The sequence below is a fragment of the Periophthalmus magnuspinnatus genome, chromosome 10, assembly GCF_009829125.3.
Source record: "Periophthalmus magnuspinnatus isolate fPerMag1 chromosome 10, fPerMag1.2.pri, whole genome shotgun sequence".
In the NCBI taxonomy this organism is placed as follows: Eukaryota; Metazoa; Chordata; class Actinopteri; order Gobiiformes; family Gobiidae; genus Periophthalmus; species Periophthalmus magnuspinnatus.
This window is the reverse complement of record NC_047135.1, coordinates 29,357,924-29,370,098: the sequence shown is the minus strand read 5'-3', so window position 1 is coordinate 29,370,098 and position 12,175 is coordinate 29,357,924. Positions and strand designations below refer to the sequence as shown.

The following is a 12,175-nucleotide window of genomic DNA, read 5'->3' as shown; positions in this document are numbered from 1 at the left end:
GGTACATAAGCTCCATCTGTGAAGTCCTCTACAGTTTTTTGCTTAGTTTAGAGTCAATTTGATCACATTTTTATCCTCTTTTGCAGACTTTTTTGGTTAAAAGTGACGTGGCAATGGTGTAGTCCTTATTTTACCTGATTTAGCTCAAGTTTAGTCCTAAAAAGTCTCATTTTAGACCTGGTAAGATCTGTCGGTACTCAAAAAGCCAAATTAATGTTATGATATATCTACTGTGTTATGGTATATCCAGAAGCACTTGAGCAATAAGTGAGATTGAAAATTAACTAGAAGCAACGCTAGATACGCCTTCTGATATTTACACCTTGTTAGTATAACCAAATGAGACAATGACACACATTTAAAACCCAAAACCAATTTTTTTTTTCTTTTCAAATTAAGTTTAATTGCAATTTCCCCTAATTAAACGATGGTCTACGCAAGAAAAGCAAGTGCTAAAGTAATTATAGTAACTTTTTCTCAAGAGCTTTCAACGGGTTCTGGGTTGATTGAAGACAACAAAACAAAAGCGCAATTTTTTTATTATTTTTTTTTTACTTCCAAAAATAATCTTGCATTAACACCTGAGAATTGAGAATGTGCGTCACTGTCAATTAGCGACGAGGTGAGCTTTAAAGTGCATTAGCTGACACTTCCGAATACAATTACATCACGGTACACAACACCAAACGTAGACTCTCTCTGGAGGATGAAGCCGGAGTGAAGCGGAGCGGTGCCGCATGAAGTTTCAATGAAAGAGCCGCGTCGCGTTTGCCAAGATACACACACCAACCACAAGAAGAGAACTTGTTCCATATTCATCCCCGCCGTGATTGCCGTGCTGTTCGAACGGCATGCTGGGAAAGCTAATTAGCACAAGCCACTTATGTGTACTCATACTGATAATATCTGCGCAGTAAACAGCCTGCAGTTGGACGGGCCCACACACCGCCATCCGAAACAATTAGCGGGCCGAGGCGCACCCACGTACAACATATTCATTGGATAAGGATCAATCTGCTCACAACAAAAAATTACAATCTAATTTCATGGATTTTAACTTTTAATTTGTTGATGGTTGCCCAAAGTGTTATTTAGGGCAAGACTGTGGAACTTGCCTGTCTCCATGAAGATATTTTGTTAATTTTATTTATTAATTTTTTCTTCTTTGCCTGGAATGTTCCATAATAGAGCATTAAACATCTATAAATGTGGCTAGGCTAAGTTACAACAGTTAGATCTGTAGAAAGGCAAGCTGACTCACAATAACAATGAGTGTTTTTCAAGGTATTTTTCAGAATAAAAACACTTGGCATGGAATAATACAAGATAAATAAGATTAATCCTGGAACATCCTGGCAAAGAAGTAAGTGTCAGACATTCCATCAGAATTGTTACATAGTTTTTTGGTGATATGTTTATTTAATATAATCATTTGGACGTATACAGTCAAATGAACGATTGAAATAATAAGTTTGATGCAATTATCTCTGCAGAGTCCGTTGCACCTCAGGCAGCAGACTTCACAAGTGCATTCTGATAGTTTGTCCTTTGTCATTAACCTGAAGTAAAGCTGAGCCCAGGCAGAGATGGTGAGTGGGATAAGTAGCATAACCATGTGGTGCTATGTAATGAGGCGGCCATAAAAGTTATCAGATGAAACTGGAAGTACAAGGTGAACATGATAAACATTATGGGGCTGGACTGTGGCCAGTGCGCAGCCACTTTAAGAGGAGTGACATGTTTAGATAAGGACTCGTATCAAGATGGTTCATCCAATTTACTTTAATGAGATAAAATAAAAATGTTAACAGATATATTTAAAGAGGGGGGCTTAAAAATCGATTTCTTAAGCTTTCTACCATGTTACAACGTTGTTCCCTCATCAAAAACATGCTTGAAGAGGTTTTAGAAGTCGTTCATGCATGGTGGAGTATTTTAGCGATCTCTCCTGGGACGTATTCGAATCCTACTTACAATTAGCTGTAAGATTCTGTTACCCACAAGCCATATGTCACCCATGCTCCCACATGATAATTATTCATAAATATACAAAAACATGATACAAAATTGAACACAAAATGCGATGTGCAGTAGTTTCATGACGATACACGCTGACTGTGTTGTAATGGCTCCCTGAAGGGACTTAGCATGGAGAGCAAATGGTGTCAAAAAACGAAAGTCAAACTTATAAAACATGTTAATATGTTGTTTTCAGTGAATAGAGCATTTTCAAAACACAAAAATGTAGCATCATGATCTAAATATGTGATAGCACTTAATACACCACAGAGGTAAAATGCTCTGTTTAAAACAAATAATGGCTGTTGTTGTGTATAGAGTATATATTTTCTCTTTCAAATACAATAACATTGTCCACAAACTAAATTCCTTTCAGCTGTTTGCATCAGCAGCTTCACTTTTCAGATGTTAAGAGTCTGAGTAAATACATCTGGGTCAGAGTTTGGCGGCAAAACATAAAACATTTTTTTCACAAATCTTTCCTTTTACCCATTCATTTTATTAACACAATCAGACAAATAATGTAGTGTCAAAGGACGTAAACAATGTATAGAGCAAGACTAATATACAGACTAAACTTAAGAGAGATGAATAAATAAAACTTAAAAATAATTTAGGGGTTTTCAATAATAAAGTGGTTCATGTTATATACCGCACCTGCTGTGACACTGCGTAAACTTTCTGGACGTGGTATATCACCTGCAGGATTCCATGGAGATAGAAAGTCAAAATCAGACTTGGAAACATTCTTCATGGAGACAGATATGTTTTATGTATTACTGTTGAATATTACAGCCAAAGGAACAATATTTCCATGGAAACGAGCAGGTGGGCCCTCCTCTAGGCCAAGTAAGAGTCAGGTTTATGTAGATGCAAGTCTGCTCACAGTAAGAACACGTGATTTTCTATGTTTATCAATGCAATAAAAATGAGCTGTTATTTTATACAAAGTTACGTGGCAAGGCTTTAAATATTTTTAGCTGGTTTAAACTAATCCGAGCCCTGTGAGTGTGGGTCGTCAGTGGAGAGCCAGATAGAGCCTCGGGGGGCTGATTGGACCATTATTGATGGACAAGGGAAAAAGTCTGCTTTCTCACTTTAGTCAATCAAGCAAATGGCCCCCTGGGTGTCAGGTCTCTGTACCTAATAGGCTCATCAGGGAGGGGGCACTGATCAGGGGAAGGAACAGTAAAAATGAAGTGTTCGGACTGCCCCGCCCCTTCTGTGGTTTTGCACTGCTGCCCCCATCCTCACAAGGACGTCAGAGTGTCCCAGGGGAGCCAGTCAGTGCTCATATATTCACTCAACTCAATAAAAGAGCGCTCGTCACATCAGAGTTAGAAGGGAAGTGTCCATCATTCAGGTCAACATAGATAAATCTTCACGTTTTTAAAAAGGGTCAAGAAGAAGTCATCCACAAACTGCTTTTAAAAGTACTTTTGGAAGAGAACTTGAAATATCTGCCAAGTCCAAAACACCGCTAAAATAAAATTATTTTTTAGGTCTTTACAATTATTTACAAGGTCGCTTTTAAGCTTAAAAGTGAACAAACTTGTATCTTTAAATCCTAAAGTTGGCTATTAAAGCAGAGTTAAGTAAAAAATAAGTTGTGATAGAGCCCTCCCTGCAGCTCCTTTGTGAGAATACACTGCCACAGAACAGACTCAAAAAGAAGGTAATATAATCAAATATAAAAAACAGACTGTGTTTCTCAGGAGAATTCTCTCTGGGTCAGTGTCGGCCATGTTGCAAGTAGACCTGTCACGATAACAAATTTTGAAGTTTATAGATGGGAACGACAATACTGAAACTAAACCATAAAGCAAAATTATCTCCAAAAAACTATTCTAAATGTACAAAATTCTTAAAAAATATGAACTGCAATAAATAAATAAGTTCTAGTTACTATGTTTTGCTTTAATGTGAATGTTTTTTTTACCACATGTCATGGCCAATAAGTGATGCTGGTTGTCTGAGCTCGGGCTTTCCATTCAAGATAAAAATAATTTAGGTTGCTTCTGACAGAGGACATAAAACTGCACTATGCTATAAAATACACTTTGAAATCCCTCTCTAACATTCATATGATAACGTATATCCTTCCTTCAAATTTAAAAAGCACCAGAATCACGTTTGTTTTCAAACCTAACCAAACCTGCTATATAACCCATTCAGAAATATTAATCTGCACTGCATTGCTTTGACCTTGCTTTGAAAAACAGGCATTTTCACAGGGAATTACTGGTAATGCAAGTGACATATTGCATTATAGATAACCTCATATTTACAGAAAACAATTCCCAGCACCATTTTACATTTAGCACATGTTTTTCTTCTTCTTATCCACAATCATATGTGCTAATATGTTGCCGGGCTGCACTGCGTTTGCCCCTTGCCACTGCTCTATCTACACAAGTGAAATTGAACAATCAAGCCGAGGCAATCCTCCTGTTAGCTTGAGAGCTCTGTATTCCCACACCCTCTCTCCCCTTTATTACTTACTCGTTGCGTTTTGGATTTTTTTCCCCCCACAAATATATAAGACTTTTTTTTTTTACTTGGTGTACAACTGAAATGCATCTCACTGACTACTGCAGGGGTTGTGCATCATTATCATATTGTTGTTGAAGATCTGTTAACATTTCTGTTTGTAATTTCTTTACAAATGGAATTCAGTTAATAAAGTGATTTAAATATGAGCATTAAAATGTAGAGTCACTGCACTGTTTGTGCCAACAGCATTTGTAATAAAGTGAGTGAGGCACATTTCATTTTTTGCTTGTGCAAATTACATTCTAACATGGGGCTAATTTAACAAAAACATTCAACCTGACCTTTAAGATATTGCAGAATACATTTAACCTTACTGCATTGTCAAGTATAATAGCTATCCACTGTATTTGCATTGCTGTAAATATGTATGCATTTCAATGGGCGACAGATGCTCAGTTGGTAGAGCATTTGTCCATTGATCCAGAGGTTGGTGGTTCAGTGGCCAGACCCACAGGTTGGCAGTGCGATTCCAGCTCCCACAGACAAATACTGATGTTGTGTCCTTGGGCAAAACAAAAGTGTCTTTGTACGTATGAATGTGTGTGTGAATGGGTGAGTGCTTCCTTGATGTAAAGCACATTGAGTTATATAAAAATGTGACAATTTACCAATGTCTAAGTCCTTTCCAAAATATGAAAATGAACAAAAAAAATTGTTAAGGGTACAGTTAAAGGTCAAAACATCAGATAATCCACAGTCACTTTAACATTCTGTAGAGACTGGCAATTCCAGAGCTGAAATCATCCAAATGATTCTAGTAGAGGTATGCAGAGTTTAAAAACACAGTGGAGCACTTCCTGTATTACCACATGACATCACGGTGGAACAGAGTGTTTGAGAGAAGAACTCTAAATATGCAGGGTTTGTGTTTTAAACATGCAAATGAAACAAAACACAACTCCAGATATGTTTTTGATGAGGAAACAACATTATAACATGGATCAGAAAACAGCGTAATATGGGCCCTTTAAACAGTAAAACTCATTCATTTGCTAAAGAGAAGTGGGCCAGATAGTGCATTCTTGGCTCTGAGAAAAATGTTTTGTTCCCATCATGTTTACTCTGTAGCTGTACATACTTTGATTGAGGTTCATTCTGTTAGATGCTGGCACCAGCCTCTTGGCAAATGGTCAGGTGGATGAGATGCCAATGCAAGATGCACTTTAATATCAAAGGGATGTTTGACTTATACAGTGCCATAAAAATATAAAATAACAAGTGTTAAACTATGTTAATAAAATATAAACTATCAAAGAGAGAATGTACACATGTCAATCAAGATGTAGTTCTGTTTTCTAATTAGTCTCTTTAGAGGAATTTATTTTCTTTTAAAAACTGTATATTTTGTTAATGGAATAATTTTTCTTGAGTTCTGAAATTCTAACTTTAGTCATAATTGAATACACCAGTTCAAATACCAAAGTTCACTGTACCTGATTTTCACTGTCTAGAAAAGTTATTTCTTGCTTAACTTACACATTCTCAGCATCTTAATTATTCATTGATTTTCACAACTTTGAGAAGCCAGAGCAGAGTTTTGCTGTCACTCTACTGCTACAATCAACAAACAACTAGCATGCTAACTGTGCATCTCCTGATTAATGGACAGTAAAATGATTTCTAATTAGATGCAGACAGACTTATTTTGACCTCAAATGCTGCTCATACAATATATGCTGTCTTGGCCAGGACTCCCTTGAAAAAGAGATTAGTAATTTCAATGGGACTTTCCTGGTTAAATAAAGGTTAAATAAACTGAGACAAGACAAATTTTGCTCAAATGAAAAATTAAAATAAAAATAATAATAATTACAAAAATAACAATAATTACAAAAAAACACAGTTATTATTTCAGGATAAAACCCTAGAGACAATATACTGTATATGGCCCAACTACTACATTCTGTTACTTTTATGACTGTAATTAGAGCTGTCAAATTTAGTACGTTTTTATTGCGTTATTTTATTCCAGAACACATTTCTAGATAGTATTTATGTTTAAAAATGCAGGCATTAGTAAATTAAGCAATAAGAAAAAAAAAAAAAAAAAAAAAAAAAGCTAAATATGTTTTAAACGCATACATTAAAAATTATCAAATTAAATGCCACTAATCAAAAATTAATCGAGCAACAACCCTAGAAGTAACCCATAGTAGTAAACCGATATACAAAAGTACACATTTGAAATTCCGCCTTACACTCTTGTTCCACAGCTGCTGGTTCCTGTGCTGGACCTGACAGTTGTTTGTCCCTCCGCAGCTCAATATACCGCCTCTTGTCTTTCTACCTGCCTGATGCTGCTGGAGGTTTGAGTGAGCCGATCCCCCTCAAGTGCTGCTGTGCTGTACTCACTGTTAGATAAACGTGTTGCCAAATGTGTTTTTTTTCACACCTCACACATGCTGCGATTTCCCTGGCAGTGGACAGTGGAAATTGGCTCAAATCCCCAGAGCTAATCATCTCTCTAATCTACAGCGTTGTCCATTGAATTCTGAGCCTCTTTTAACAAATCAGTGTGAATGGGGAAGAGGAAACAAAAATAAAAATGAAGCACGATTGAACCTGCTATAAAAGACTGCATAGTACCTACCTTTAAACACAGGCACAGATACACATTTATACCTTGAGATCAATCTTGTTAATAGGTCTTCTTAGTACATTTAGAAGCACTGTACCTGATTTGTACAGCCTTAAAAACGTAAAAAAACAGAACTAGCTAGAACGAGCAGACAAGTTATTCTTCTTTAGCTTTTCCCTGCTCTGCTAAGTTTAAAAATGTTGTAGTTTTTCATATTGCGTCAAATTGAAAAGTGTAGAAGAAACACCTGCATACTGCCTTATACAAAGGTGAGATTTATTTACAGGTCAGAAGAAACAATGATTGTGCAACTAGGCCTTCCTCTGGTGCTTTGACAGTCTGCTGGAGTTTCTGTACTTTTTTGAGCGTACTTTTTCCTCTCCTATGCACCTGTCTGCATACAACAATAAAAGGAGTTTTTTTTGTTTTGTTTTTTTAAATTAAATGTTGTACTTAAGAGTTGTCAAAAGTATAAATATCGCATAATTATCAATATTAGTATAGGCATATTATTATCAAACAGGTATTTATACTGAGACAAATTTCAGGACAAACTTTTATGGAATTGTTTTAGAATGGTCTTGTAATATCGAAAAGATGTAAAGATGAAAAGAAAGTTACATTTTACTGCCATTTTTTACAATCATTGTGGCTTGAAAATCGAGTAGCCTTTTCATTAGTATCAAAGCTAAATTTGAAAATATTGTATTGTGACAAAAGCACCAAAAAGTGCATAATAACGACACATAATACCTCCTCTAACCATACCTACTTATTACGTATCTATTCTCAAATATCAACCATTAAAATCGTTTTCGGTACTGGTACAAGCTGATTTGATCTCCTCTATGTCATGTCTGATGTGTGCTCCGTGCCAGAGTGTTACCTTGCAGAGGAAGCTGATGTTGAAGCCAAAGGTCTGCGCGTTCCTGGAGCCCGCATTCATGTAGTTGCCCACCAGCAGCACCAGCTCCAGAAGCTTGCTGAATCCCTCGCTCTTCTTCACCTCCTCGCAGGCGAAAGTCACGCTCATGATGTCGGGCCGGATGTTGTTGACCTGCTCCTCGAATGTCAGTTTGAACAGGATGCCGTTAAGACGCGGCCGTAGGAGTTTCACGGAGCTCATCTGCAAGGAAAGAGTAGAGGTGTGAACACAGAATATATAATAGAAGTGGTGAGTTAGGTGTTAGGGTTATCGTCCGGAGAAGTTCACGTAGTGTATGTGTCAAACACTTTAACTGAGGATGACAATGGGAAAAGTAGCCTTATTATGTCATATATTAATAAAGCAAAAAAGAACTGTTAGGACATGATGTAACCATGTTCAGAAGTCATTAACGAAGGGAAAAAGGGTTACTGGATTTACCGTGAAGGAGAAGGACTAACATCTTTCTTTTCTAAAAGCTTTTTATACTGATGGAAATATTCACGTGCACAAACTAGTCCACAATGCACCAGAAATATAAGCACTGATTTACTAAGTCCTTGAGTCTTTGACCTTCTGTTTCTGTGGTTGTATAAAAGCTGGTGAATGGGTAAAAAAAACAAAGAAACATGAAATATGAAAAGCCACAAACAAGCAGGGTTGCTGTCAAATTATTTTAAGTTGTCAAGGATTGTTTATAATTAGTTTGCTTTTGAAATAAGACACAGCTATGTTACAATTGACATTCTAATAACAATTACCGAGTGAGTTCGTTTTTTACATTACTATTCAGACTCATCTTTAGTAACGTTTCTAAATTATGACATTTTACCCTCATAAAAGCTTTAGGGCATTTCTCTTAATCATGAGTAAACTTTGTCTTTCATGTCCTTTATGTTTTTATTACCACTTATTTGTGATAAATTAAAACATGTTTCTTATGCACTTAAATGTATTCTGCTTCCATGAACACAGCATACTCACTGCCATGTGGAGTCAAGCAAATAGATATTAAAATGTAATGAAATTAAAACTCACTTTTTTTTTTTTTTGAGATATGTGGCACAGCAGCCGCCTCAGACCAACCACACAGATTGATGCATAATACAGTGCTTCAAGGCAACCTTCAGATCCATCCAGTGTTTGATTACTGCTTAAATGTATTCATGTGTATAGGCAAGTTTCTGTCAAACAATCCTCCTACCCTCCAACAGGCCATGCAGGATCATCCATTCACACACTTGTCCTCTCACTCCCTCATCAGCGCCGCTCGGATTTGTATACAATAAGTAGAGCTCACAAAGAAAGGAGCTGTGCAGTGACAGCTTTGGCAGGGAAAAGCTTGAACATGGCTTATTTCCCAGGGGAACTGAATAGCTTCACGTCGAGGAGCTACTTCATCAGTGGGGTGGTATGTCATCTCTACATTGGTGAGATCACCAAGAGTCTACCGCCCCCAACTTTCATTATATGGGCTCAAAGGCGTAGGCACCAAACGGGTGGTGAAAAGAGGAGCGAGATCTACTGAGCGAGGGCTCCATCACCAGCCCTGCACCTAATTGAACATTTTGTACAGTGTGGGAATGTACTTCTGTGATTATCGGTATAGTTCTTGTCAAGTTGAAAGACATGCTTTTCAATAAAAACTGTAAATGGAAGAAAATGAGACTTAATTAAAAAGTAATTACAGTAATGGGTAGGATGTAAAGGTCAGGATATTTGTCCTTTGCCCAAGTTTGTTCAAGTTCTGAAAACATCTTTTCCGCATTGTGTTAAAAATGTAACATTATCGAGTTTGGAAAAAAAACATCCACCACTGAATTCTACAGGTTACAATGAGTCCCTATGTGTTTTGACTCTCTAAAAGCAAAACATCCAACATTCAAAACACATCAATAGTGGAACAGTAAGAGCTTTGAGAACATCATCAAGTGGTTTGAGTGCGCATGTTAGCTTTTTTCCACAGAACTTTATAACAGGCAGGATCTTTTCGCCAAAGGGTATGTTTTTATCGTGAGACAACCTTGACACGAGATGTCAAAACATTGCTTTCAGTGAGGTGCTGAAGTTAGATTCTAATCAAAAGAAGTGTTCTTTGCAAAAAGCCAGCTTTTTAGATGAACTGAACTTAACTTGAAGTGCAATTTTTCAATTGCATAAAAAAATTTAAAAATTTAAAAAGTTTCCTCGATACAAAATGAGGAAATAGTAGTATCAAATTTTTTGATTCAGCAAACCAACAATTACCAGAATCTGACCTAAGATGTTAATATGTCGTCAACATTCACTGGGGGTGTGACGCTCAGTCTGAGGTTTTGTTGGACTTTGATTTGAGCTTTATTTAATGTTGATGCATCAACTGCAAAGTATCAGTTCTACAGAGAAATCCCTTTTGTCCATTGGGTTAGGAATGATGAAAAATTAGGATGGTCGCCATAGCGATTAACAGTTTAAAACAAAATATAGCTTCTGAATGGGGAAAAAGTCCTCAAAATGTTGCATATAACAGTTGAAACCAACGAGTAGTAATCATTCTGTTTGTGTGTGTGAACCCTATTTAAATTTCCTTAAGTTGGTTCTATAGGGTAAGGGGTGACCCGTGTGACACTGCAAACATTAACAAGACATCAGTGAAGTATATTGACAAGGTTGGACAAAATGAGACGCCTGAACTCTTTTCATTTGGCCAAGATGAATATGTAGCTGCATAAACCACATGTCTTGAAAACTGCATATAAGTCACTCAATTGATCGAGCATTTGCCCATCAACCACGTCCTTGAGCAAAACACTTAACCTACCGTGCCTTCTGTGTCATGATCCCCGCCTCAATATGTTGCGCAATAAGAAAGAAAAGTGTGACCTGCTTTATAAGCAGGGGTCAATCTGATCTGCCATTTTAGCTTAAGGCTTCTTTTTATTACAAAATGAAATCAAAATCACACTATGAGTAAGTGCAAGTATCAAATCATAAAGACGGCAATTATGTATGGTCATTTATATAAATTTACATCAAGAAAACACTCATTCACACACACACATTTATACACCAGTGTACGTACACAACTAAGAGTGAGGAGGGTTAAGTGTCTTGCCTGGACTGCACTCCACTGTGGGAGCTGGAATTGCAGTGTGTGGGTCAGTGGATCTGACACTCAATCAATGATGTTTTATGTTGAATCAGTGGACAAACACTTTTAATACAAAGTGAGCTACTGTCACCCATAAGTAGTAGACTGTCCTCCTTTTTAAACATATATCGTGAATCTAATTGTAATACTTGCCAGAAAATTTGATTTTTCCCAAAGTTGTGCAGCCCTATTGTTTAACTGTGCAACTAATAATTTAATTTCAATTGTAAATGACAGTTACTCACCACAATGCCAAACTGTTCCGACTCCACCAGGTCGTCGTATTCTCCCTTTAGCTCGGCCAGTGCACTCAGTTCTTTCTGCTCGGGCAGGTTCTTTATCAGGTTCTGCAGAGAGTACACAACACACATTTGGTTAATAGAGATCTAATATTCTTTTTTAGCTGACAAGAATCACAGGATACTTTACGCAGTGGGGACCACACTACAAGTGTGTGGCCGCTGTGTGCCAATTACGCAACATGGTAGGGGACTGCAAATGGATTTTCACTGCATAATCCACACGACCTTGCAATTGTCTTTTTAAAAACGCAGGAAAGAGTTTGCTGCTAATTTGTGACTTTTCTTTGATTGTAGTCACCAGAGAAAGCAGAGAAAGAAGTCTGGGAGCTGCAGATTAAGATGTAGATGAACAAGGAAATGGGAGGGGGCATGTTTTCTGTAAATGTTAATTGTTTGCGTGAAGGTCAGTGGAGTTAATAAAATTGACCAGACCAACTTTTCACCTCCTTTTTCCCCTGAGGAGACGGAAGAGAAAGCAATGCCCTTTTCCGCACAGTCACAAAGCCTTCTTGCTCATTAGCTTCCTAAATATATTCTGCAGGAGCAGACTTAGGGTCACAGCGCACATGCTAACCCAGACAGGGAAAACACAGCTAGCTACTGTTGTTTCAACGCTGACCACTCTGCACAGCTCAGCATGGCCAGAGTCCAATGGCCACTAATGATGA

General features: G+C 37.3%; 1 protein-coding gene across 7 annotated transcripts in view; it reads right to left on the bottom strand.

The window, feature by feature from the left end:
- Nucleotides 1–12,175, bottom strand: part of diaph2 (diaphanous-related formin 2) — a 400,637-nt gene that overhangs the window by 175,591 nt on the left and 212,871 nt on the right. For all 7 annotated transcript variants that reach the window (XM_055224546.1, XM_055224547.1, XM_055224551.1 and 4 more), the window contains 2 exons: nucleotides 11,451–11,552; nucleotides 8,037–8,276 (listed from right to left, as the gene is read on the bottom strand). In XM_055224546.1, coding sequence (XP_055080521.1) covers nucleotides 8,037–8,276; nucleotides 11,451–11,552 — 342 coding nt within the window. The remainder of the gene's footprint in view (nucleotides 1–8,036; nucleotides 8,277–11,450; nucleotides 11,553–12,175) is intronic.